The sequence below is a fragment of the Thunnus maccoyii genome, chromosome 21, assembly GCF_910596095.1.
Source record: "Thunnus maccoyii chromosome 21, fThuMac1.1, whole genome shotgun sequence".
Taxonomy (NCBI): domain Eukaryota; kingdom Metazoa; phylum Chordata; class Actinopteri; order Scombriformes; family Scombridae; genus Thunnus; species Thunnus maccoyii.
In genome coordinates, this window is record NC_056553.1 from 7,260,834 (window position 1) to 7,288,375 (window position 27,542).

Here is a 27,542-nt window from a genome sequence, read left to right on the forward strand (position 1 = left end):
ACTTATTATTATATTGTAGAAACTCGAAATGCGAGGGAAAACCGCAACCGCACGCTGACACGTAACGCGGCCAGAGAGAGGAAAGGAAAAAAGTTTTTATCTTTTCATATCGACCGCTCTCCGCTGTCTCTCTTTATCTCAAGAGATTCCTGTCTCACTTCCTCAGATAACTCGCTCAGGCAGTACATAGGACGCTGAGAGGAAAGTGGTGCAATTACCAGACGTCCAGAAACAACCGCTTTCAATGACGCTGATGTGTTGCTTACTTGCCTCTGTTAATCCTGCTCAGACTTCTCATTAAGATTTATTTGAAACAAACAGCGGTAGCAGACACCTGCGCCCTACGCTTCCTCTTCTTACTCCATCGACCGTTTCGTAAACTCCCTGCCTGCCTCACCCCATTCCCAAAGATTTATGTTGTCCATCCTCAGCTAGTTCTGACATACTAAGAGGATTACACACACACACACACACACACAAACAGAGCACTGTTGCCATTTCCTGATGGATTAATCCAAAACATGCCACCGCTGCAATGCTGTTATGACATGCATGAAGCCTAGCTGGACTCTGATAATGATTAGGATGATGTAACCGCTGAAGCTACCGTGCATAAGAGGAAAAGGATGAACTCTACAATGTGCCATTTATCAGAGTTTGGCATGCAGACCAACAAAAGACCCAGTAAGATTAGCGCTGCAGATATAAAACTCTCTTTGTGTGCTGTTTGCACTTAAACAGTTGTCAGAGTGGGGAAAAAAATGAACCCTGTCACCCCGAACACTGGCAGATGTGATGGTGCTGTGCGCCGCAACACTTAGCTCACACTCACTCGGTTCCTCTCTCTCTCTCTCTCTCTCCGACACACTCAGTAACTTGTGCGGCATGATCACGAGTTTTCTGAAAGTGATGATACCTTTGAAACACCGCTGATAAAGTTACAGTCCCTTTAAAGTAGTCTGATGGTTTTCATGGATGCCTCGCATGCATCCAGCTGACAGAGCGGATCCTCATGCGAGTGTTTTGCAATCTGTAGTAGAGAGCTCGCCTTGTCTCAAAAATGAATGATGCATACAAATTTTTTGGCGAATAATTTCAGTGTTATTGTCCGCCACTGCCAGAGCGTCATATGAAACAAATGAGACGGTGACCAGCAAAACAAGAAGAACTGCACAAGCATGCACATTTAAAAATAAAAAAAATATGCTTTGACAGGCACATTCTAGGGTCCACACATCTCTCTCCAAGGTCCTACCTCGCAAGACGGAGTTATGGCTCTGTGTTTACTCTCTTCATTGTCCTGTGGTGAATCACTCCAACGTGCTGCCATCATTTCATTTCAAACCGCTGAAGAGGAAGAAGTCCTTTAGAGCCCACATTGAGGTGAGGAGGGTGAAGCCCCAAACAAAAACAAAAAAAACAAAAAAAAAAAGAAAAAGAAAAAGGAAAAAGATCCTAATCCACACCGTCCTCCTTCTTCATGTCAGTGGCGGAAATCTAAACAACAAATTATACAGGTTAGTGAGATAAAACTGCAGGTTACACAGCCACAATCATGTGGAGGGACACTCAAGCCACGATTTATCTCTTTATTTTGATTCTGACTGATGATGTCTGCACAATGTAGATGAAAATATACTGCATAATGCATTGCTGGAAGATGGCCAATTAAGTCCCTGAATTTATGATAAGCCTGGTCATCTAAGGGCAGCCTAGCATCTTCACTGTCCTAACTCTAAATGAAGATATTACATCAAAAGACTAACTTTCTTAACCTTAAATCCTTATTTATCTACAGATATCATAATAATATCAACGCTGCTTTAAAATAAAGCACACTGCAGTCAATACAGAGACCTAACAATGATGTTAAAGTGACGTTTTTTTAGGCTCAAAGCCCAATTAACGGTAAATATTTACCTAATAGTCTATTTCTGTCCAATTAATAGAGCGTGTATTTGGCTCTAAGTGAGTAATAGCAAGTGGAAAAGAGGTTTTTTGTTTGTTATTTTTGATTAAAAATGCCTGACGACACCTGTGTAATAGTATGTGAACACCATGGAGAGGTGGAGGGGGAAAAGAAAACGAGACATGCATGTCAAATAAAGCGGAATTCATGAGTCTCTATGGGGAGAAAGTGCACAACAAGACATTAAGGATTGCCGTGTAAAAAGCGCCACACCAGCCATCATGAATCAAGCCACACGCTAAATATAAACAGCGAGGACAGGCTACTAAATGCTCTCTCTTAGGACACTGACACACATACAGCATTAACGACCCGTTTTCTTTATTTTTTCCAGTCGCTATTTAAGCAAGAAAATGCCCCTGTGGTTCCCACTACGCGTTGCTGTTGAGAAATAACTGGCTAACCAGGCGGACGACAGGTTGTTGCTGTGTAGCTGTAATTGCGAACAACACAAAAAAAAAAAAAAAAAAACCTACCTGTTACAAATTCAGAAAACTACTCCGAAAAGACAACACATTGTCCATATTTCTGGGAGAGAGAGAGAGGTGGGGGGTTGTTGTGTTTCTTGAAAGCCTCGGTGGATCCGAAGAGGAGTTAAAAAAGGCTGTCAAAGAGATTACAAAGCGGGATATTCAGTCTCCTTTTAGAGCTACACTGACTGACCGTTGAAGCTCACTACCTGTTAGTGAAAACACACTGGAAAAAACATGGTAAACGCCCTTCAGTGTGCATTTCTTCGCCAGACAGACCCGACGAAAATTATACCTCTGGTGTCCATTCATTTCCCTTCATTTCAGAGCTTCAATTCGATGCATAATTAGTCAAAATAGACACAAAAAAAAGTAACGTGTACTCCTACGTGGTCCCGGTTGGCGGCGCGACAATCTGTATATAGATTGACGATTCTCCCGACTCTGCTTGAGGCCCCGCCCCTCCGCTCGCCCTCTCCGAGGGCGTCGTCCAATCAGATCGTCAGTTTAAATTTGGAATTTTAAAGCGAGCCAATTGGAGATGTTGTTACATAACATTTCCAATAAAGAGTGGAAGCTGGTCGGCACTGGTCACTGGCTGAAAAATCACCATAGTACTCTCATATTATTTCATGTAGTAACTTGGTCTTTCATGAGGTATTCAACTGAAAACAAGGGTAGAAAGTATATATTCAAGATACTTAAACCTTACTTTCCATTTTATGCTGCTTTATACTTATACATTTCTACCACAGATGAACATGTAATTGTTTGATACACTATATTTATTTGTCAGCCATAGTTACTAGTTACTTTACAGATACAAAAAATTCACACAAAATATGATCATCATATAAAATATGACGAAAATGTCCAACACTATATAAAGTACCTCAAATTTTCTCATGCTTGACAGGTTGAAAATGCTGCTTTCATAATAATAATCCAATAATATAATATAGCTCGATTAATTGTTTTGTCCGTAAAATGTTGGAAAACAGTGAAAATGCATGTTATAATTTCCTAGAGTTAAAGGTGATGTCTTCATATGTCTTCTTTTGTTCGACCAGTTGTCCAAAACCCAAAGAAAATCAGATTCCCATCATGTTTGACAAAGAAAAGCATTAAATCATCACATCAGAAAGGCTGAAACCATCCAATATTTAGCTTTTTTGCTTTAAAAAATGGCAAAAACAATCATTCAGTTATCAAAATAATTGCAGATGAATTTTCTGTCAATTGACTCATCGATCAATTTTATAATATATGCAGCAATATCAACCTCTGAAAGGTACCATTCTGCATGATGAGTGCTATTACTTTTGATGGTTTACATATTTGCTGGTTGAACATTATGTATTCATTTGGTTTGTAACTAGTTAGTCACTCTGTAGATTCAGGTTTTAGATCTACTCAACAGTATATGAAGCAGGTAAAAGTTAGCTCCACCTCAACCAGCTACAACAGCAGCTGCTTACATATTAACACATCAGTAATTACTATATAATAATATATAAAGTGTATGTATTTATGTATATGTATATATTTATATAACACTCTGAAACTGCTCATTCTGCATAATGATAACTTTTACTTTTGATACATGTTTCTGTTAATACTTCTTTATTTTTACTTGAGTAAGATTTTAAATCCACAAATTACTTGTAACAGAGTATTTTTACATAAAAGTATTGCTACTTTTACTCAAGAAAAAAGATCTGAATGCTCTCTCTTCCGCTACCACGGAGGCAAACTCACACAATACATTTAAATAAACACTTTATTCCCACTCTCAGTCATTAAGACCTTTCAGGCCTTTAAAGTGAGCAAATGAAATCACAGGGACATCATTGTAGACTGCGAGGAAAGCCCTGAGGCCCGCACATATGCTGAGCTCTCCAATTTCCTAACGTTCAACTGGTGAAACATATTTGCCTATCCATTATCAACTGTAACAGCAGTGTCCTTAACTTTATTATGGTGACATGTAGGGCATGGCAACCACATGGGACTCTGCAGAGCATGAAAAAAAAAAAAAAAAAAGGTTGCACAGCTGATCCGGGCAAAGACAAAGGCTGACAGTGTTCTGTTTGCAGGCTACTCCAGCAGCACAATAGAAGATAGGACAATAGGACTCTTTTGACCCATACTGTGGCGAGGTTTCCCTGGTTTCAGAGTGGAGCTATTGTCTAAAGAGCTGGTGCACCCTCATCCAGACAATGGAGAACTTAAACTGATGTAAATTGGACTCTGCATTATGTGTTGGTAAACATCAGGTTCATATTCATTTAATGCAATTTGTTTATTGAACCCATACCACATTTTTAATGCAGCGAGAGGATCATATTGATTTGACATAACGCGTGATTGTGCATCAGAGACATAATGACAACTCCACAGTTAAGCATTTAGCATGATAGCATATGGGGTAGACTTCTGTTTTCCCACACAAACAGCTCACAATCTGTATTTCTCAGGATTAAATGTGTGTATAAAGAATAGCAAGCAACCTATAAAAATGTTTTTACTGGTTCACTAAGTTAAGAGCCAACTGTGATTGTTTCTGTGGTACTTTCCCAAAAAAAGCACTTGGCCTACTTCAGTTACTACAACTCTCCTGTGTGAGGAACACAGCTTAAGGCACGCATGCAGCTCGGTGTTGTTTTTATGAATGTCAAACTGAAGACAGATGATGTCAGATGAATGAATGAGATTATAGTCAGTCTGTAGTCTGCTTTAATGACTGGATCCATGTCTACTGTGGGGTTGTTTCTACATTTCATGGTCCCTTGTTCTTTCCCCAGATTTTTTTCAAAATAATTTCTGTACGTTCTGCTCGCATGAACTCTGTATGAACATTCACTGCTGATCGCTTTGTGCCAAATGCTTATAGCTGCAGAGTCAGAGTGATTTAAACATTGAGGAGAAGAGAGATTACGAGCTCTCTCGTGGCAGTAAAATGTTTGGCTGGATTAGGACATCACATGAAGCCCAAGTTCAAAGCCCAGCGAGCGTCAGGATTAGGACAGGTAGAGATGACTCTGCAGCACAGCATGCAGAGTCTCAGGTTTTCAACACTCCTACGTGCGCAAACACTCATCAGGTAAAACACAACGTATATATTTCATTCATTCAAGGGGTTTTGTAAGCTGCAGTTGAGAGTTTAAGAGGATGAGGATCACTCCCCACTACAGGTTGTATAAGTGGATCTGGCACTGAGTTTGATGACTGGATGAAACCCAGCAGCAGTCAATCTATCAAGCCCTCTGGCCAGCCAGTCCCTAATTGGAACACAATGAACACTGGCGAGGATGTTCTTTCTATTTGTGTACTGAAATGCGTCATTGAAGCAGTATTTATTAAGTTCCAAACTGGGAATGAAGAACATAATCTTTTAGTGTCTGGTGGCTCATTTCTAGTCAAATAAACTTTCAAATAAAGGAGGTTTTATTCATCTTAAAAGTGCAACAGAAGCACACATAAAAGTTGTAAAAGTGATGTGGCTTTGTCAATGAAGTGGTCTAACCTTAAAAGAAATAGTTTGACAGTGTGGGAAATATGCTTGTTTGCTTTCTTACTGAGGGCAAGATGGACCTTTTAAGAGTGGTATTAATCTTCTCATCTAACTATTTCCCAAAATGTTGAACTGTTCCTTTAAAGACAGCACAATGAAATAGATTTCAGGAGTAAACATGTTTTGTCTGTTGTGCCGTTGATGTGAAATCAAATCCTACTGCTCCGTCTCTAACCACAGGCTTCATATGTCGAATTCATGGATGCGTGGCCATTCAAATGTACAATTCCCGTTTTGTTCCTTTTGTGCTGTGCCCAGTTTACCTGTAGCCTACTTTCCGCGGTCAGCCCCCCGTTCTCTGTTCCCTCGACGGGACACTACAAAGCCGCAGCATGTGAAACCTGCAAAGGCTTTTTGTCCCTTCTCGCTTTCACCAAAAACCTGCATCAAGGTGAAAGACATTGGCCTCTGGGTTCCCAGGGCAGTGTGGGGGGGCATTAGAGCTGGGATAAGTTAACCACCACTGCCAAGTGCTGATGTTTTACGATAAGAACACATGGGGGTGCAGCCGGAGGTACAATGGGGGTCTTTGTGGTTCGAGCTGCATGGATAACACACATCCAAAAAGCTGTGTAATTTGTTGAGTTTTTCCCTCTTTCTTACCTCACTCCTCTGCATCTTCAGGGGTCATTGACAAGTGATAAAAACCTGAGTGAACTTAGGACATCATCTGAATGTATTAGTGCAGATCTTGTTTACCACCACAGATGTGAAACTTGAGAGCATTTTGGAAGCACGGCAATTCAATATAAGTGCACCAAACCTCCCAGAATTGTCTTTTGTCTGCAGTCATTCATATTATCCAAATAGCAACTCATTTATCAGGTCATTTAACTTGGAGAGGCCTAGTAGCCGGAACCGAAACATAACCTTTGACTTAAAAACACAAAGATGAACTTGTTTGTCAAATGTGAGTAAAACACAGTATGATAAGAGTTTTGAATTACACAAAAGTCATTGGAACACTGGACACAGTAATACTGCAGACCTTGGTGGTCTTTACATGGAGGAGTGAACGTAGTCAGGGAAGTCGGGGTGAACACTCCGACCCAGAGTCAACACAAGAGGGCCTAATTATTTAACCACATTTCAGTCCAGATATTGTATCCCATGGTAACGAGAAATCATCTGAAATCTTTACACTCTTAGAATAATATGTGCGTGTGCATGCATGCATGCCTGTTATGTGATGTGACGGCTGTTTGGAGTTTCAGGTGATTAAGAATCAAGAGTGCGTAGCCACATGATAACACTCCCCGAGTGCACGTTGTGTGAAGTGCAGCATGTTTCTGGTCTGTCGACATGCACAATTGACTCTCTTAGTCACCCTAACGATGGCAACAGACCCGACGAAATACTTCTGTGTATGTGTGTGTAGCGTATGTTTGCAGTTCAGAGCCCTGAGACTGCAGGTATTTTGATGTGTAGCCTCTAGAGTGAGTATTCTCCTCCAAAGATTAAGGGCTCAGGGTTTGATTGCAGTACTACAAACCCTCTAAAAACACAAAACCCCAGTGTTTATGAATGAAAACATGTTTTACTATGAATTGTAATTCATAGTAACTTCTGTGTTTTACATACTAATAATTTCCAAGATAAAAATGACAGTTTATTTAAACTTTAAATTACTGTTGAGACTGAATGCTGACTCAGTGTCAGAGTAGTTATAAACAGACTCTCCAGGTTTTGACTTTTATGTCAGTTTTGCAGTTAACTTCACATAAATTTAGTTCTGACATTCAGAGAGGCCTGGTTAAAGTTGGGAACAAACAGATACAGTGTGGCGAGGAGACGTGTTAGGCCTGCGTGCTGTGCCCACTGTGTGTTTTCCATGAGTCAGAGTGGGCGTCAACCCAGCACGGGCATGCCAACGTCCATAAGCTCTCTCCATCTGTCGCCAACGTCCTTTCCTGGTGGGAAGCATCCCTTTCTTTCATTTGTCCATTTCTTTGTCCTCTGTGTTAATCACACTGACATACAAAAATGGAAGATGAGGCCGTAATTGCATCACAACAAATACTTTTTAAAAACATTTTATGGACACTAAGAGGAAGTTATGACTGGTGCTTTTGATTTGAAGAACAGTCCTTCATTGTAAAGCACTTACACTTAAAAACGTATATTACAAATGACAGATATAAATACAAATGTACTTTTTTTATGTGAAACACAGCTCCTTTAAAATGACCTTTAGAGAGATGGACGATATATTTTGAAGCATTTGTGTGCACAAAAACAGAACTGCAGCTTAATTTATCTTCAGCAGGACACGGTTGAAATACTGCTGCTAATGCAAAACTGCGCATAACTTGTGGTTTCAATTCTTCTCAAACCTTGTACTTCATCTTCCCGATCTTGCTGATGACACAGATATGCTGAAAGGAGGAGAGGTGGGAGAGAGAGAGAGAGAGAGAGAGGGAAAAATTAGCTTGTGTCACTCCAAATTTAACTTTAACATTGAATCTGATGATAGAAAAAATATTTGCATAAGATCATCCTGCCCTGTGGGAAATTCCAGCACGTTCTGAGAGTCTCGATGTGCCGTATACAGTACAGCAAGATGAAGCCTGCAAACCTTTAAAAGCAGGGAAGGTAATCTACAAAGATATGACACATTCATTAATCTAACTTTGAACGTCCCAGGGGTTCAACTCATATTTCTTCTGTGGGATAAGGACAGATAAGAGGGGAAGCTTTAACTCTGCCTGATAATGAGATCCTAACCCCGACATTCCACAGGTCACCCTCCTTCAAACTTTAGTAATGAATACCACCCCCCCCTCAAACATAGCACAAGAGACACACACTATCATACAGTACAATAAATGCAGCATACACACCCACGTGAATACACACACAAAGCTATGGTTAGGCTTGGCTTAGTGTTTCACATGAGTCAGAGGTAAATTTGAGGCCACGTCTTTACAGATATAAAAATGACAAAGTTCACACAGGTTTGTGCTCACTAATTTCAGACTTCTGCTGCCAGGTAAAGTTGGTTTAAAGCACCAGGTAGTCAGTCAGAAACTTTTCACACGCAAAAGGACTGGATTCATTTCTTTATTTATTTTTTTTATTGTATGGTGGAAAATTTAACAACACTAAAAGTTTCTCTTTGAGGCTGTGCTTGGGAACAGCAGTGCTTTGGCTAAAATGCTAACACGCCTACAACGACAGCGTTAGCATGCTGATGTTTACCATGTTCCACTTGGGGGCAGAGGATCATCATCATCGTCATCTTTTAAGCTGATAAGGTGAACCTGTTAGCAAACACTTGCTTATTTCCACATCCAACAGTTATGGAGCAACATTATCATTCATTCATTTCAAGGTGTGTTTCTGATCAGGTGACTGTGAGTCCAAAATTCACTCTCTTTTAGCTCTGTTTTCACTCTCTACCAACCCCTGAGGGAAATATCTGGCTCTTTAGCTGCTAAATGCTCCGCTATGTTCACCAGCTGACACTCACTGTGTCCATTTGTTGTTGTTTGGTGCTGAGCAGGTAGTGCACAGTGTTTTTTTTTTTTTTTTAGCTTTTTCCCTCAAAGTAGCTGCCCGCTGAGGCTGAAAACAGCACTATGAGAGCAGTGAGAGTGAACCAAAACAGTGAAGTTGCAGCTGGACGGCTTAACAATGAGCTGAAACGTGTTATAAAGCTCTGTAAACATGAGAGGAGCTGCAGACTCCAGTGATAATTCTCTGTAGGGACATCTGACATTACACATTGTCATCTGATACATTGTTAGTATGAAAAAAAAAATCTAGATTACGCCTGCTTTAAGTAATATAACCAAAATGTTGGACAAATTTTAATTTTGACTCAAGTGTGCTACATGAAAAGTCGACGGGTCACCAAAGTTATTACTATTCATCCTGAGGGGGACATGAATGCCTGTGCTAAATTGAATCCATCACACAGTTGTTGAGATATTTCAGTATTCGCGAAAGTGGTGAGAGACTGACCGACTGACCGAAATTGCCCTCCCTAGAGCCGCACCACTAGCATGAAATAATAAAATTGCTAAAAGTGAAAAAGTGAGCATTTAAAGTAGTGACATTTTTTAACCTATGCTGGTATCAGACTACATGTCTTTTAAAATGGTCGCTACGCCAGAACAGGTGATCATGGTGCTTTAAATTCCTACCATGACTCGGCAAAAAGACATGTCAGACTACACACTGAATGCTGGCAATCAGAGATCTCTCCTGACTTGGATGACACGTAAAGGTGATCGGGAACAAAATGCACAGAGCTGGACACACCAGGTCTCATACGTATGAATTTACACCACCCTGAATCATATGTTCAAGGACAGACAGCTAATACACACCACACAGAAACATCCACAGAAAACCACCTGCACAAATATAGGTGATGTAAGCTGCTTTGCTTACATGTAAAGTCTCCTCAGGCAGGGAGGATACCTGTTGGGTGAGTTTAGGTTTCAGGGAAAGGAGTGCATCTCTTTGATTTACTGTGTTTACTGCACCCCCCCTCCCCACCCCCCTCCCGCCCCACGTCTCTTTCATCTCTTTCTCTTAGCTCTTCAAAAGGTCATGTGCTGTGCAGTGGTGACTCGGGACTTACATTCAGGTCACGGAAGTATTCATTGTAGTCCAAAGCATAACCAACAACAAAGTGGTTGGGGATTTCAAATCCAACATCTATCAGAGCAAAAAAACAGACAGTCGTGTTAAAGATTAATATGATGTGCGTAAAATCAATGCTAATTTGGGGTTTGCATGACATGAAAAACATACAGTATGTTAAGAATTTAAACATACATAAGAGTATATAGACATCTTTTTTTTCTCTACATGTTTATCAGTGCTTTGTACAAGGTCAGAAATATAGATTTTCTGTCATACGAATTGATCTGCAGGTCAGAGATTCTACTCTTCACAAGAATGTCTTCATTAGGAAACCGACTGCAACGATTTCACTTCAAGGTTATACAGCAGCTTTTAGCAAAATTGAATCCGCAGCATGTCAGTCAGTACCGACATGAAACTATCTTCCTATTGATACCACAACTTCATTCAATAGTCAATCAATCCATCCAGTTATAATTCAGTCTTGGCAACAGGGCAAACAGAGCAGCCCGGACCTCTTTCTTTCCAACAGCTTCTTTCAGCTCAACAACGGGAATTGGTGTCAAAAAGGGTGTTTTTAAAAGTTGGGTTTGGGCTCATCACTCGCCACATTATTGTCATTTACTGGAGCTAATTTTGTCGAAAGGGAAGGTGGTGAAAGCTTAGACATGTGATAATCAAGTGAGCTTACTTTAAAACATGCAGTACATCTCATTCATGGAATAAGGTTTCTTACAATCACCAAAGAGACATTCATAGAATGTAAAATCTGCTGTTAAGACACCAATATCTGAGAAACAAATGTATGGAATTTGTTACCAGAAAAGTTTGTACTTTTTTAATGGAGTTCAATACAGTCTGAGAGCCATTCAAGCAATTTCAGCTCTATTTAGTCTGTTTAGCTGTTAAATGTTGTGTCAGTCATGACTTTTCTTCCCACTTGCTTTTGTCAGTTACACTTTTACAGTTTACCTCCTTATTGGCTGTCCAAACCATCAAACCTTTTCACCTTTCTGACCCAATACATGAGGCTAGAAACTTAAGAAGAATTTCTGCTGTTTATATTCACATTTTCAATCATATATTCCAGGATTTACTAGAGATATCAGGCTTATCAGGTAAGAAAACATAATTAAAGATGAAAAAAATGTGAGTGTATAACCACACTTGCTGAACAACAGCTTCAGCTTTAAGAAACACCAGAAAAACACACATGATTCACTGTAACTGACATGGCGATCGCAGTACAATGAAAGATAATGGCGCCCATTCTGTGGAATCAATGGAGAGCATTAAAACAAGGAGTACTTACAGTCTGTCAGACTTTCAGGCATGTTAGGGACCCTTTTCACCAGCAGACTGAAACACATGTTAGATAAAGAGTTATTTACCAAAATACTAAAGTTAATACACATACAGTATTAAAAAGGCATCAAATGTTGTTTTTTCTGTATATTTTCATTCGAAGACCGTCACTCTAACATATATACATCTTAACAATTGTAAAAATGTATGTTTTTTCAGTCTTGTCACAATCCGTAAGTGGATACAGTAATGCTAACACTTGAACAGCATTACACATACAGAAGGAAGTAAACTTTCAACATGAACCATGTGCGAGGAAAGATGTTTATCGTGTCTCTGTCATCTCAGAGCCCATAGGAACAGCCCACGGACACGAGATAGGGACTGTGGATGTGTGGATAAGCGATATCTTCTTCTTTTTTTGTGCTCGTCACACACTTGGCATTTCCCCTGGTGGGGAAAACACAGATGACTGAAAAACCCGGCTCACCCTGCGACCTTGACCATCTTGGGTTCAAAGGTCTCCACATGCTTCAGAAGGGCGTTCATGGTCTTTCCTGTGTCAACTATGGCCTTAGGGAAGGGAAGAGCAAAGGAAAAGGGAGAGGAGATGAGGAGGGAGGGACGTGGGACAGTTGAGTGCAGAACGCCTTGAAAGAGGAGAAAAATGATCTACAAATGATAGGATAAAAACCTTCTTTCTAACTTTGCTATCATATATTCTTCTTAAATTGAATATATTAAGTTTTTATATACAAGTAATGAGGGCACATAACTATCTTTTTGTTTGTGACATGACTTTGAGGAGTCAAGTATGAATTTGAGCTGATATGGCACCGGGGCAGCTATTCAAAACTATATATAGTAAATTTGTCAGATTACCCCTGATGGGTGTAGCCTGATAAATACTTCTGTAGTTTGTATTTCTTGGGGTAAACAGCTCTTTTTCTCAGCTTTTTTCAACTGAAACATGATCTCAAAGAGAAAAACACTTTGTTCTTTTTTGTCCCTTTGTGAAGCAAAAGGCAAAAGACATTTGGCTGTTACAGACACAATGGCTCCTCAATCAACAAGACACCAAAAGAAATGCAAACAAAACATGATAAAGGCATCAAACGAGTTGGAAATACTCGATAGAATTAATGCTGATGGAAAAAATAAATACACACGGCGAGTTAGTAAGATTGTTTGCTCCGGACACTCACCTCAACAATGAGCACACTCTTGGTTACATGTAAAAAAAAAATAAAAAAAAAAAGAGACAGAAACACATTAGTAAAACATCACCTTTAAATTTTCAGCAAAGTAACAATAAAAGCTGGGTTGTTTCTGTGAAATTTACATTTCTTAGAGAGGGTATCTATGGCAACAATGTTGGCAGTATCATCAGCGCCTTAAACAAAAACACAGAAGTCATTCTGTTCTCCCCCAGTAATGAACATCTGTGTCTACAGTGAGCAAAAAGTCACTTCTGAGTGTTCGGGTGCTGCACGCTTTCTCTGCTGCGGGGTTTCAAGTGACTCCTTGTTCCCTTGGCTGGGTGTATGGGGCTCTTTGTCAGACCGGCGGAGAGTATCTATGGTTTGGGGAGAGTGATCGGAGAGAATGCAGGCGCCCGGCCAATGTTCTCTCAGTCTACACCTGAACGCTGTTACATAAAACTCAAGAGAAAGGAGACGGGGACATGTAAAGAACATGAAAACACCAAACCAACCTGTTTTTCTGCAAACAAACATACTGTGCAGCCGTGTGGGCAACAACTGTGTGATTATTTTTATTCTGTATAGTATGATTGTTTGGGATTAGTTTCGTTCTCCCAGGAGCTTTGAATTATTTCTGTAGCTCAATCAATCAGTCCTGAATCTGGCAAAGACTTTGGCTGAAATCAATCACTGCTTTGGTGTTTTGCGCTACAGGCATTGTTCAAGAATTGATCATGGTGTTATTATGTTCTTGTTTACTTTATAGGATATTTCATCAGTTAAAAGACTATTTACAATGAAATACATGTATATTATAGGGCTGCAACTAACAATTATTTTCATTATCTATTAGTCTGTCAATCTTTATTATATTCTTAATTAACTGATTAGTTGTTTGGTCTTTAAAATGTTAGAAAATAGTGAAAAATGTCAGTTTGCTATCATAGAAGACTAAAGAATTTTTGCATTTCTTCTTAAAAAAATGACTCAAAATGATGAATTGATTATCAAAATAGTTGGAGATTAATTCTAACCACTTAATCGATTACTTGTTGCAGCTGTAGTATATTACAGCAGGAGATTACATGTTCAGTTTTCATTTCTTTGTGAACATAAAGTGATGCTATGAACTTTATTTGTTGCCTTAAGCGCCCGTAAAACAGAAACTGGTATTTCATCCACGCTCCAATAATTCACTCATCAGTATTTCAGCCACCATTTTTCCATTTTTTACGGCTGTGCTGAATTTGAACTTAAACCACTCCGATTACTATCATAACACTTGGGATTGCTACGAAATCACAGAGACACGGTGAGTAAGAATTGCAGTAGAAAACCTCTTAACAGTGTCGATGAACTCTGCTGGCCGGCGTTCAACTCACAGAAACCAGAGAGCCTGCTCATGTCTCCTCACTCTTCAACATAACACTTTTACTTTTACTATGCTGTCATTACGTTGCCATTATTATAGATTGTAAAGAGCAGTTTTAACAGTTCTGCATTCATAATCTACCTGGGGCTAACATTTTTGTATAAAGGCCTGCAAAGACTGATGACTATTGACTTCATGGGAGGTTTTCATTTCATATTTTCATCAAGGTGAAGGATCGTTAAAAAAAAAAGCGTTGACCTTACTGATGCAGACAAAGTACAGTGATTCATGCTCTCTGTGCAAGGTGCCTGTCAGCCTTTCTGTTTTTATTCCTTTTGACCTTTCTAACCACAGTGAAAATGCATCTCAGCGCACAGCACATTCTGTCAGCTCAGCTATTCATAAAAGGGGATTTCAACATCGGACTCGCTGTCTTGCGTACGCGTGAGGACGTGGAGTTTCTGTCTTACGCCTATCTCAGAGAATAATGTAGTTAAGAGAGGGATCATTCCTCATGATTCAACAGCCTGCGTCCTCTACTGACTCCTCGGTCCTCCCCCGCCGGAGTTCAGCGGGGATGAATAGTCAGTAAATCTGCCTTGTGGGAACATTCGTTTGCCTGAAATGTCGGATTCATGGCCAGGCTGGCGAAGGGTAAAACACTTTAACAAAGTGAAACTCATCGTGAGGTGTGCACAGAGAGGACGGCTGTGAGGGGAAAAGTCTGAGTATAGAGGTGTAATCTGGTACCTGCGCATGATTGGGCAGTAAAAAACTTATTTGTGTTGTATTCTCAAGTCCATACTGAAGCTCTGTTCTGTTCTCCGCTGTTCACCTGTATACAAGTGGTCACCTCCTGACAGTTTAACTGACAGCTCCCTCTTGAGGACAAGGTAGTTTCTGTTAAAAAAAAAATCTAAATACTAAACCTGACAATGAGCACTGCCCCTTGACCGCATAATATCCTAAATTAAGTGTAATTTACACACACCTTTCCACGCAGAAAAGACAGATCACTGCTTCCTATGATGTGCAGGTCTTCTGTTGATTGGTCATTCTGAGGAGAAGAAGACAATATGGAGAGATTATTAATATTTTACTACTTTTAAAAGGGATTGTTTGTGCAAAATCAAGATGCATTCGTATGATATCAGAAATACCTTACAATAAAAGGTCAGTCAGATAGTTAAAGAGGATGTATCATGCACATGTCCAGGTCTGTATTTTCATTCTGGGGCTCTACTGGAATATCTTTGCATGATTTAGATTTAAAATTTCCTTATTTATCTTAAACTGGCTCTTTATGCAGCCTCTCAGGTCAGCTTCTGTCTGAAACAGGCTGTTTTAGCTCCTGTCGCTTTAAGACCCCCCTACCAATGAGCCCAATGAGCTTTGTAAACAAACATTAGTAGTGGGATTTCACTTATTTTTCTCATTCTTTACTCAAAATATAAACTTCTCAAATACATCGATACATGTTTGAGTCTGAATCTGATCGGAAATATGCGAGTGAATGACGTGAACAACCCCTGGAACAACCTTAGCAACAAAGACAAACAATCTGACGTCAGTTCGACGGCGAAATAGTTGTAAATTTACAAACAGAGCATTGAGAGCAGGCTGAAGGACTTCGACTGAACTTTGATCCTGTTTAACATAGACCTCTGACATTATAACAGTATATAAATGACAGAAAATCACAAAAAGCATGTTATGTCCCCTTTAAGACAAAAAATTGGCTTAAAATTTGGCTTTACTGTAAGATATTCAAAACAGAACAGCATTAACGCAGGACAAATCCACCAAGGGAGACTTATTTTACAATAACTCTGAATGTAGACAGGCACTCTTTTTCACAGTCAGAAGCACGGCATGCAGCTTTGAAGAACAACTGCTTTGAAGTTACTTATCACTTGGATAAAAGGAGCAGTGACATGGACAAAATCCTAGCCCTGGGGGCAGGTCACATGACTCCATCATGACCTGTGAGATTGACTAACAGTGTCATCGCTCAGACACCAGAGCGGTGCCGCAATGTTGCTTGCTGACATCTAAAACAATCCTGAGTCTGTTTAAAAGGCAAAAAAACACAAGAATTAAAGCCATGTTGACCACATTCATCAGTAATGATGATCCTACTGTCTGTGTCAACCCCAAAAAAAACAATCTATAATTCAATTTAAGCTGTTCGTGTAGCTACTTGAACCCCTGTGGAATCCAGTTCTGTAAATAAGGATAGTGAATCCTCTCCTGTGCTGTAAAGGGAGGGAAGGAATGTGACCACATGCAGAGAAATATAAATCAGATCCTTTTACACGTGCCAAAATACACCACAGTATAATAAGTGACTGGTGACAATTGCAAAGTGATATCATTGTAAACATTCCTATATCATTCCCAAGGTGAATTCCTCACTTTATACATTCCAGGTGCATGATATTGTGTAGATATATTGTAGATCTGTTTGTCTTGGCACAGCGCAGGGAGGCCAATTAGCAGTCTGGTGTTTATCTGGTATCATGTCCTGAGCTCTGCAGTCTCTCCCAACATCAACTGTCCTTGAGATGTCCTGCCTGAATGTCCTCTTTCCTCCCTAAACGTACACAACAGTGACATCCAGTGGCCGAGGCGTCAGCCTGCCGAGGGCTGAGTTACACAAGGGGTGAATATAGGGATGCAACTAAGGATTATTTTTATTATCAGGTAATCTGTTGATTATTATTTTTTATTATTCATTTTTATGTATTTTTCATTCATTTAGTCTATGAAACGTCAAAAAATATGAAAGATTCTCATCACAGTTTCCCAGAGCTAAATGTGACATCCTCACATTGATTGTTTTGTCCGACCAACAGTCCAAAACCAAAATATATTAAATTAACAAAGAAATAAAATGGAACAAAGCAGCATTTAAGAGCCCAAACTGGAATATTAACGAGTAGTTGATTCATTGAAAAAAATTCTCATTACAGCCTCTACAGTGTGAATTTTTTCTGGTTTCTTTAGTCCTCTGTGACAGTAAACAGGTTGTGGACTGTTGATTGGGACAAAACAAGACATATTAGGTTGCACATTGGGCTTTGGGAAACAGTGATCACAATTTCTCACCATTTTCTGACATTTTATAGATCAAATGACCAATCGATTAATTGAGAAAACAATCAACAGATTAATCGATAAAGAAAATACGCTTTGGTTGCAACCCTAGCTGGAACCACTACTGCTTAAATGGCAATTTTCTGTCGACCAGCTAATTGATTAATTGTTTCAGCACTATGTAAATGTATCACAGTCACATTTGCCAGGTCAGGTGTTTAATGTATATTTTAGTACACAGTACAGTCCACCTACCAGGTAGCTCTTCAGACGGATGAACTCCACCCGGGTTTCAAGGTACTTGTTAGAGTTACGGCCAAGAACCTTGATAAACTCCACCAGGTCCGCGCAGAACTTGTAGCCTCCCTTCAGGACGCACAGCACCATTATGTTGTTGTCCCCGAAGTCGTCCATGATGTATCGGGCCAGACGCTCTGTCCTGCGGCACAAATCACATCATTGCAAATGAGCAGAAAATGATTAAAAACTCCCTCTGCATGTGTGATGGTGATGTGTTTTCTACCTGTTCTTGATCACTCCATGTGGAATATAAACACTCTCTATGTCTTCATGGTAGTGTTCGGGGTAGGTGAACAAGTCCAGACTGTAACCCGGCCAGTCATCTTTTATCTAGGATACACAGCATACTGTTAGGCATGGAAGTGTTCAAACTAGTCACGCTGGAGCCTCTTGTCACTCCTCTGTTAACCTTTAAAATGTATTCATGATAGTATAACAACACTGCTATTGATTATGAGAGTGGACACAGCTGTAGCTAATGGTTAGAGAAGTCAAACTGTCCCTGCAAAGCTCAGCTGTAATGTCAAAGCTAAACATCAGATTCAGCCAAATGAATGCTATAAATAAGGTTAATTACAGTTTAATTGTCAGAGAAATAAGGATAGAGTTTGAATTATATGGAAAGAACCCAAAGTTCTTTGGTCCTGAAATGTCTGTAACCTTTAACCTCAATCAGAGAACTATCATTACTGCCATTATTGACTTTGGCTTAATAACTGTACATGTTTTTCTGGGTTGAGAGTTACTTTAGGGTTATCTTTTCACAACAGCTGTGATAGCTGAGCAAATACTGACAAAAATAATCATTCTTTACTGATGTTTGACTGTCACAAAATATAAAGACATGACCTACATTTCTGAATTAAGCAACACATACTTTGACACAACGGGCTTTGTGTTACACATACCACAATTCCTCTTTTCTTCCCTGCATTCTCCATCACTGACAAGGTGAAAACAGTCTTGTCTGGGTTAAAGGTTCAGTGACCTTTAGTGGAAATACACAGAAATAGCTTATTGTATATATATTTTTCATCTTCCTCTGGATAGTGATAGTACAAGAAAAGGGCAGGAAGGGCAAGAAGGAGAGAAACATTAGATTCAAGTTGAATTTAGTAGTAGTATCTCATGTAACTCAGTCACAATTTGTTCATTAGAGACTTAACCTTACGTTCTCTCTGTGTATTAACCTGCAGCGCAACATTTCTAATCTGTTATTGCCAAAGCATTACTTACAGTTTTGTTGCCTTCTTCTCAGCGACCATTCACAAAACAAAGAAGGGGAAAAAAAGAAAGTCAAAAGCGTACGGAGAAGCCAGCCACATGGGCTGTGGGATCACGCTTGAGTCATTTGCAAAAAAGGACAGCGTTGTTTCAGTCGTGGAGAATTACAGGGATAATCAGCTTCATGTGATGCTATGCTGGCTCGTGGCCGCATCACAGGCCACTGCAGGAAGAAATGAACAAAAGTAGCAACAAAAGTTTGGTTCAACTTCTATGCGGTAAATTTTATTCAGTCAGAATAGAACTGATTTTAAAGGCTGAGTTTTTGCAGAACAGTAATCTGACACAATCCATTTATAAAGAAGGCTAAAAGCAAGCATGCAAGAGAGAATAATTGGTCATTATCCTTTGAGAATTTCACTTAGAATTTGATATTTTTGAGTTACTTTAAAAACTAACAGCTAACATAAAGCAGTGGAAACATTTTTTACCCTACTAATGGCAGATATTGCCCCAAGAAGATGAATCTGAATGGTTTTGGTCATTTATCACCCCTTATTTGCAATGAATGAATGTTGCACTAGCTGAACTTTAGACTTTTCACTGATCATAGCGCAGATCATACAGATTTTTATTTTACTCAAGCCCATGTGGTTTATGAAATAAGGGCGCAGCACAGTACATCTGATCAAGTGTCCTAGTTATTGGCGATGAAGATGGTCTTGAATCTTTCAAAGAGGTTGATGTCGTTCTCCAACTTCTTCATCGCCACCTCGAGCCGCTCCTTGTGGGCCTTCTTCGACAGGGTGTCTGTGACCAGCGAGAGGCCCTGGTACTCATGGTGCACCTTATCCCAGTTCTTCTTCAGGCGCTGGACAGTGAACCCAGAGAAAAAAACCCCCAACCATTGGTAAATAAATGTCACAATAAAGTCAGCTTGATAATGTAAGAGTTCAGCAGTCCAGAAATACCTCAGAGTGTTAAATTAATTTTGCTAAATGTGGACTTTTCATTTTGTATGACTGATGCTGGGCAATATGACGCAATATCTCTTTATAGGTTAAAACTATTTGTGGATATGTAACAATATAAAACAAGGAGTTTTCCTGAAAACTTCAAAGACACGGTCAGAAATCATCTAATTAACTTCCTGTGCTCTTCCAGTCGTTTCCAGATGTCTGCAGGATCTCTCGCTGTTTTGGGGAAAGAATTGTCATTGTGCAGCCACGTGATCAAGTACCTCCAGGATGGCTTGTCGCTCCTCATCAGAAAGGGGTTTCATGGCTCCTTGATCCATCTGTTCTCTCACAAACTTGTCATACTCCTCCTTAGCCCTTCGTTCGTCTTCATTGCGCTGCAGCAGGTACTCAGGTACTTCTCCGTAATCCTGCAGGTAGGAACAGGAAACATACATGCATACAAAATATGAAGTTAGGCTCCAAAGATGGATCACTTCATCAATAAAGACAGGAATTTATTTTAGGTTTTTGTACATCCGACTCATCTTTTTCTAGCATTCAAGGCTGTGTTTTAGAAAATTCTTATATTTTTTAATATTTTGACCATTTGTGCTGGTTTAAGTGAACGTTTTTCTTCCAAACAATGTGAAAAGTTTGTTTTTTGTGAAGTCTTTTTTTTTTTTTTTTACCCTTTTCATGATGTACTTGGGGACAAGTCCTGAATTTTCAAGGAGCTCCTTGTGTCCCTTGTTGGTGTCTACATAGGTAGGCTGTGGTTTCATTGGCATCACTGTAGTTGTCTTTATAAAGTCTCTCTTGGTATAAATGCCCATAGGTGGGTTTTCTGTCCTCACAGGGACGGCTGGTTTCTTCATGGTGCAGGTGTTACGAACTTCTTTTGAACACTCTTTCTCTGAAAAAGACAAATATGAAGGTGAATAATAATTACTCAAGACACACATTGATAATATAGTCAATATAGTCTGTCCAATAACTTACTTTCAGGCAGTTTGGGCTCTTTTGAATGTTTCTTGAGGTATTTTTCCGGGGAGGGCACCTCAACTTTTGCTGGTCCCATCGTTTTCATTGTATCCTTGGATAACTTTTCCTCAAGAACAACCATTGGCCTGAACTTGGACATATACCTTTGGAAACAGCACATTGGAGCAAGCAATAATAAAATGTATTTCTAATTACTTTTATCTTTAAAATGCCAAATTCAGTGCTTCCACCATGCATAAAATTATCTAGTGTACAGTTTATTAGACATTTTAAGTAGTATTTCTTTTTATTCAGGCCAAATAGTAGCGAAAGACCAACTGCAGCTGTCAAAATGTACACCTTTACATCATTTTGCTCACCCACTAGCGTTAGCTTATGGTCTATCTGGCTAGTTTATGCTTCTGATTTAGCTAAAAAGGCTAATTTGATCAATATGATGTTATTTTTTTAGGTTATAATGCTCTAAAAATACCTTGGCGGTTTTTGAGTTGGAACCCTCTCCTTTGGTATAAGATTGTAGACGCTTTCTCGTGGATAAACAACTTCAGACATGTTGAATGACTTCAAATATGAGGTGGATGAAATGTTCAGAAAGGCACGATAACTGAATTCAGGCAGTAAAGGAGCTAACTTGACCGAGCTAACATTTGGTTCAGTGCGATTTGTTTGACAACACGCTGCCGGCTAGTTGCTAGGCGACCGCGGGAGCAAATGTTGCATTCCGAAACAGTCGTAAAGTAGCAAATCTGAGGTAAGATTACACTTTCTTACGATATCCGAGCTGTCTACATGTAAAGTTATGAACTGTGTTTTCACTTACAGCGCCCTTTTCCTGTGTATACAACTCATTTTATTCACCCAATTAGGAATATATTCATTCTCCACTCATTCTGCTACGTCTATGCCAATTGATCTCTACAAATGATCATCTCCCACCGAAAACTGACGTGTCAAAGTATATATGTCATTTTTTTTATTCCAACTCCAATTATCAGATTTCTCATTCATTGTTCTAATTGCTTGCTTATATTTATTTGTCATACTTTCGAGTTTGAAGTACAGAATTACGTTGTTTTGACGAGCTCTTGAACGCAGCGTAAGGTCATTCGTTTTAGCAGTTTTCGCGATACAAAAACCATAAAACACAACGTGTATCGTTCAGTAATACTAGTGTTGAATTTGTAAGCATATTTTTAGACTTTATAGACAATTATAAACGGAACAAGTACATACAGTGATAAAAATATTGTCTGGTGCGCTTTCGACTTCCCAAAAGAGATTCATGAGTTTTGTCCCTCCAGGCGGACCGTAGTTGTTTGCGGACTGCGGGGTGATCGTCCTGTCAAGTATTTACAACTGACTGGTGCTTTCACGTTTTAAACAAACCACGTTGTTGTCACAGACTCTATTAAAGCATTAATTAAAGGGGTTTGAGAGACAGAAAGCCACAATTTCACGTGAGTGTAAAATAGCGTTACATTAAATCTATAATTTATGTTTAAAAGTACCACTAAAGGCAAAACACGTGCAAAGTTATTATACACACTGTAGGCACTGAAAGAAAACCCGAGGTTGCTACTGTGAATAATACACATTTGTTAAAAGTGCAACTGCATTTGAAATGTCCTCTTAAATAGTATTTTCGTCTTCACAGGAAAATCAGCTGCTGTGCTGTCATTTTACATCTAAATGGGTTTATTCAATGCAAGTCAGCTTGCACTAAGAGTTGTCAGATGCTACCTGAGTCCATTTCCAAAATCAAGATCATGGCTTTCCACCAAAGCTTCCCTGCTGGGGGACAAGAACATCCTGCTCATGGGTCCTCCTGGAGCAGGGAAGACCACAGTGGGGAGGATAGTGGCCCACAGACTGGGACTGCCTGTCATTGACGTTGACGACGACGTCTTGGAGACAACATGGAAGATGCCAGTTGCTGCCAAGCTGGCTGCGATCGGTGGAGAGCGTTTCCTGGAGGAAGAAGGACAAGCATTGTGTAACTTCTCTGCCTCTGGGTGCGTTGTCTCCCTGACAGGCTCGAACCCTCTTCATGCTGAGGCGATGCAGCACCTCAAACAGACCGGGCTGGTCATCTACCTGGACGTGCACAGTGAGGACATCATACAGAGACTCGCCAGGATGAAGGTGAACAGGATAGTGGGCCAAGAAGCAGGGGTATCCATGAAGGACATTTTGCATTACAGGAAACAGTTTTATGAGAAGTGGCTCGACGTGCGGGTGTTGTGTGGAACAGGCGACACGGTGGAGGAGATAGTGGAGAAGGTGCTGAAAGCTGTGGAGAGATATCAGAACCACGATGGAGAAACATATGTGTCCACCAGGAGTGACAGCGCAGGATCATCTGGTCAGAAAACATACTTCAGCGATGTGGTAGTTGAGGGTCTGGCCACAGATGGAGGCCTTTATGTACCCAAAAATGGCTTCCCAAAGATGGATGCTCGTGAATGGCTGAGACTAGCTGACATGTCATACCCAGAGCGAGCGTTAGTTTTACTTGAGAAGTGCATACACCCATTAGATGTATCTGCTTTGGATCTAAGAGAGATGGTATTTAAGGCGTACGGGTCGAACTTTTCCAGCGAGGCAGTTGCACCTGTAAAACACCTGATCCACAATCAGTATGTTCTGGAGCTTTTTCATGGCCCCACCGCCTCATTTAAGGACCTCGCTTTGCAGCTGATGCCCCAGCTCTTCGCCTACTGCCTCCCACCGATGTGCAACTACCTCATCCTGGTAGCCACGTCCGGAGACACCGGAAGCGCGGTGCTCAGCGGTTTCAACAGGCTCAGCAGCACTGACAGACACAGGACCGGGGTGCTGGTGTTTTTCCCAGAGGAAGGGGTGAGTGAGATTCAGAAGCTCCAGATGACGAGCTACAAAGAGGGTAACGCCAGGGCTGTCAGCGTCCTGTCAGACTTCGACTTCTGTCAGAGAACCATCAAGAGGATGTTTGGAGAGTCCGGGCTGACCGGGCACCTCGCCGTGGAGTACGGCACGGTCCTCAGCACCGCCAACTCCATCAACTGGGCACGTTTGTTACCACAGGTGGGTAACAAAGATGATCACTGAGTGCGGCTGCAAGGAAAATGACTTTCTCAAATAGCAGGAAAGGCACAAGTGTTACTAACGACATTAACGATGGTTCAGTTCTATCCAGTAAGCCGTGACAGTGAGTCAGCATGAACAATTCAGCCGTCCTTAATTTTATTATTTACGCCTGTGCTTTTCCTGCTGTGAGATGTCAAACTGACTTCCTGTGGAAAAACACCTATTGTTAAATCAGTAGATTTTTTTTTCCAATTATTTTTTAAATAACCTTTAAATTGTCAAAAGCAGATTTGTCAGAAAATAAAAAAAATATGCATATCATGGTCGTCTTGTTATATCCAAACAGTCCAAAACCAAAAGATAATTCATTTGTCATACAAAACAGGAAAAAGCAGTAAATGCAGAGAATATTTAAATATATTTTTTTTTATGAAAAATGGTTTCAACAATAACTGACTGACTGTTGAGGAGGTGAGATAATTTAATTTATGTCCAGTGCAGTTTGCTTTGTTTCTGAGAAGATATGTTTTTATTTTTAAACCTCATTTAACCATTTTTTAAAATTTTTTTGTTTATTTACAGAAAACATGTAATACAGAGTCGTTACAAAACGTTATTGTGACAGGAAAGATCAGAAAACAGATGTAACATAAATCTTGACACAATAAACTCATATCAACACATTCAAAAGTAACGTATAGAAAAGACAAGTAAGCAGTGATAAAAGAAAACATAAAGAAAAAGAAAGAAAGAAAAATAAAAGGCCTGAGGTTTGTTTTGATGCAGCCAAGAATGAAACGTCACTTTTTTTTAACAGAGGTGAGGTACATGTCAAAATCTGTTAGAAACACTTTTAAAGGATGCTTTTTCTTGAAGGCATCTCATCTTATGAATAAAGGATGTAAAGATTCACAATGAAATGAACATGGAAATCTTAAGAGAGTAGTAGAACAGAATATCAACTTCCTCAGTGTATGTAATGACACTGCAGTGTTCTCCTTTTCAGGTACACCCTGCTTCACTAAATTAGGGCAACTTACATGTTTATTATTCATTATTCTGCTGAAAAAATGTCAGGCAGCAGGGAAAACTGCCCATCAGAGTCCAGAGTCCAAGGTGACGGCCTCAACCAGCAGGCCAAAACTCTTTCTTTATTTTAATTACATGTATTTTTGCCTAAAATAGTCAAATTTAAAGATGTTGATTCAAAAAAAAAATAGCTGATAAAGCCTCACAAACCCCCAATGTGTAATTTGTGTGTAACTGTCTGATTTAAGCTCCTTTTCTGATCATTAAAAGTCCGACATTCCCAGAAATAATACTGAGGACGTGACCTCGTTGTCCTCGACGCCCTGAGTCTGCTGGCAGATTGTTTAAATTATGTCTAAAAACAGAGATTGTAGGCTGCAGTAACAGACTAAAGGATGAGCAAAGTAAAGTAAGTTTAATATCCTATAATTTGCTCAGTCACTGTGATTTAATATGGTCCTTTTTGTTTCCAGTTTTATCAGGCAACCACAAGGGAATTAACTTAAATGTCAACTCAGGGCCCTGCGCTTTATTCTGGTGTTTTCAAGAGAAGTGACATTTTTTATCTGTTGTGTCAGATTTATTCTGCCAGAAGAAAAAAGAAGAAAAGTTTTTGTGCCGCACACAACTGCACACTTTTAGTTGGCATAGATTTTGTTAACTTTCCTTTCTCTTGCAGGTGGTTTACCATTCCTCCGCCTATCTGGACCTGTGCAGAGACGGTGTTATCAAGTTCGGGGAGCCCGTTGATGTTTGCATCCCTACGGGTAACTTTGGCAATGCCATGTCAGCTGTGTACGCCAAGCAAATGGGCATCCCGATAAGAAAAATCATCTGCGCGTCCAACCACAACCACGTCATCACAGACTTTATCAGCACAGGTGAGTACGATCTCCGGGGACGGCCTCTGATGCTCTCCCACTCCCCGGCTATAGATATCCTGAAATCCTCCAACCTGGAGAGGTTTATCTACCACGTCTCAGAAGGAGACAGCCGTCTTGTTAAGGACCTGTTCACATGCTTAGACAGACAGCAGCACTTTCAGGTTCCTGAGCCTCTTCTTGGCAGGATACAGCAGGAAGTGCTGGCTGGCTGGTGCTCTGAAGACGACTGCTTGGCCGCCATCCAGAGCGTTCACAGGTGGACGGGCTACGTCATGGACACACACACCGCCGTGGCGAAAGTTGCGGCTGATAGGCTGCAGGACGGCTCGTGTCCCGTGGTGCTCTGTTCCACTGCTCACTACGGGAAATTTACTCCCGCTGTGTTCAAAGCGTTACAAATCCAAAATATTCCAGAGGATCCTGTGGAGCAGCTGGAGAAACTGGGATCAACCGCATCCAGACCAGAAACGCACAGAGACTTGATGACATGCCTCCAAGAAAGCGGCAGGAAGGGACACACTGTCTGTCAGGCAGATTATGGTGTGCTGGTAGAAGAAGTGGAGAATATGATACATGACTCCTTCTTGAAAGTCATGTAGCTTTATCTTAAATTAACATTAATTTAAGTCAGAATTAATAATTTACAAATAGTAATATTATTCTTTATGCGTCCTGTATGTATTGTGTATCATTTGTATGACACTTTTTAAAGAAAATATTACAAATTACAGGCCAAAAAAACGTCAAATCTTGCACAAAAGACACAAAATGTGCAAGAAATTCAAACAGAGAAAGAACAAATAAATAAGAATGAATAAAAAGTGCCTATTATAAACAGGGCTGGTTATAACTCTTTTAAATTTAAAGGCCAAAGTGATTCTGCCAAGCTGAGCCTGTAGGGTTGGGGGGAAGAAAAGTGAACAGCACATTCATTCTGATTACACTGTAATAGAGCTCTAAACTGTTTTCTTGCTTGATTTAAAGCCTATTGATTACTCAACATTTCTTCACATCATTATCTGGAGTCACGGCCCACTAGATGGTGATGTCTACCTCTCGGCCACTGCTGTGTGGAAACACTGGTGCCAGTATTTCTGTAACACTATACGATTATCGCTGTAATAATGAGAAGATCAAATAAACTAGTAATTTGTGATGTTAAATCAATATCTGTTGCCATGTATGCTCATTGTACTGTGATAAAGTATATTTGCAGTATATTTCTTTACCTGTCCAGCTCCATTGTGTCCTGACACTCACAGTTTTACATTGTAATGATGTAAAACTCACTTTTTAAACATTTAATCAGTGTTTCATGTATCAAAATGTGCCAATTTTCTCATCCTTTTACATTACTGAGAGGCTAAGACAACAACATGGTGGATTTCACTTGCGTGGCATTAAAATACAGATAATGAATTGATCTCTCTGAGAGTCAAAGTCCAGTAATTGCCAGGTGAGGAGCTAGTGGTTAGCTTAGCTTAGCTTAAATACAGC

At 40.0% G+C, this 27,542-nt stretch overlaps 4 protein-coding genes across 5 annotated transcripts in view; 1 reads left to right on the forward strand and 3 right to left on the reverse strand.

Moving 5' to 3' along the window:
* Positions 1-2,855, reverse strand: part of LOC121888077 (rho GTPase-activating protein 21) — an 87,027-nt gene extending 84,172 nt beyond the window's left edge. The window contains exons 1-2 of the mRNA XM_042399357.1: positions 2,446-2,855; positions 1,256-1,497 (exon numbers count right to left, since the gene is read on the reverse strand). Coding sequence (XP_042255291.1) covers positions 1,256-1,333 — 78 coding nt within the window. The 5' untranslated portion in view covers positions 1,334-1,497; positions 2,446-2,855. The remainder of the gene's footprint in view (positions 1-1,255; positions 1,498-2,445) is intronic.
* Positions 2,856-7,652: 4,797 nt separating this feature from the next.
* prtfdc1a (phosphoribosyl transferase domain containing 1a) lies at positions 7,653-19,281 on the reverse strand. 2 transcript variants are annotated; one of them, XM_042400227.1, is made up of 11 exons: positions 19,118-19,281; positions 18,790-18,869; positions 18,105-18,211; positions 17,837-18,020; positions 15,477-15,542; positions 13,117-13,134; positions 12,402-12,484; positions 11,919-11,965; positions 10,602-10,678; positions 8,347-8,388; positions 7,653-7,983 (listed from the first exon to the last, which is right to left on the reverse strand). In XM_042400227.1, exons 2-11 carry the CDS (start codon positions 18,820-18,822, stop codon positions 7,975-7,977), a joined length of 666 nt encoding a protein of 221 aa, XP_042256161.1. In that variant the 5' UTR covers positions 18,823-18,869; positions 19,118-19,281; the 3' UTR covers positions 7,653-7,974. The 2 variants fall into 2 exon arrangements, with proteins under 2 accessions (XP_042256161.1, XP_042256162.1); XM_042400228.1 differs by lacking the exon at positions 7,653-7,983 and having other exon boundaries at positions 8,003-8,388; positions 18,790-19,281.
* Positions 19,282-19,363: 82 nt separating this feature from the next.
* Positions 19,364-21,753, reverse strand: enkur (enkurin, TRPC channel interacting protein). The gene is made up of 5 exons (XM_042400226.1): positions 21,539-21,753; positions 21,064-21,209; positions 20,754-20,977; positions 20,346-20,492; positions 19,364-19,976 (listed from the first exon to the last, which is right to left on the reverse strand). Exons 1-5 carry the CDS (start codon positions 21,616-21,618, stop codon positions 19,803-19,805), a joined length of 771 nt encoding a protein of 256 aa, XP_042256160.1. The 5' UTR covers positions 21,619-21,753; the 3' UTR covers positions 19,364-19,802.
* A 642-nt stretch (positions 21,754-22,395) lies between these two features.
* Positions 22,396-27,265, forward strand: LOC121888052 (threonine synthase-like 1). The gene is made up of 3 exons (XM_042399318.1): positions 22,396-22,523; positions 22,721-24,129; positions 25,841-27,265. The coding sequence occupies exons 2-3, from the start codon at positions 22,756-22,758 to the stop codon at positions 26,642-26,644; spliced, it is 2,178 nt and encodes a 725-aa protein (XP_042255252.1). The 5' UTR covers positions 22,396-22,523; positions 22,721-22,755; the 3' UTR covers positions 26,645-27,265.
* Positions 27,266-27,542: the final 277 nt, after the last annotated feature.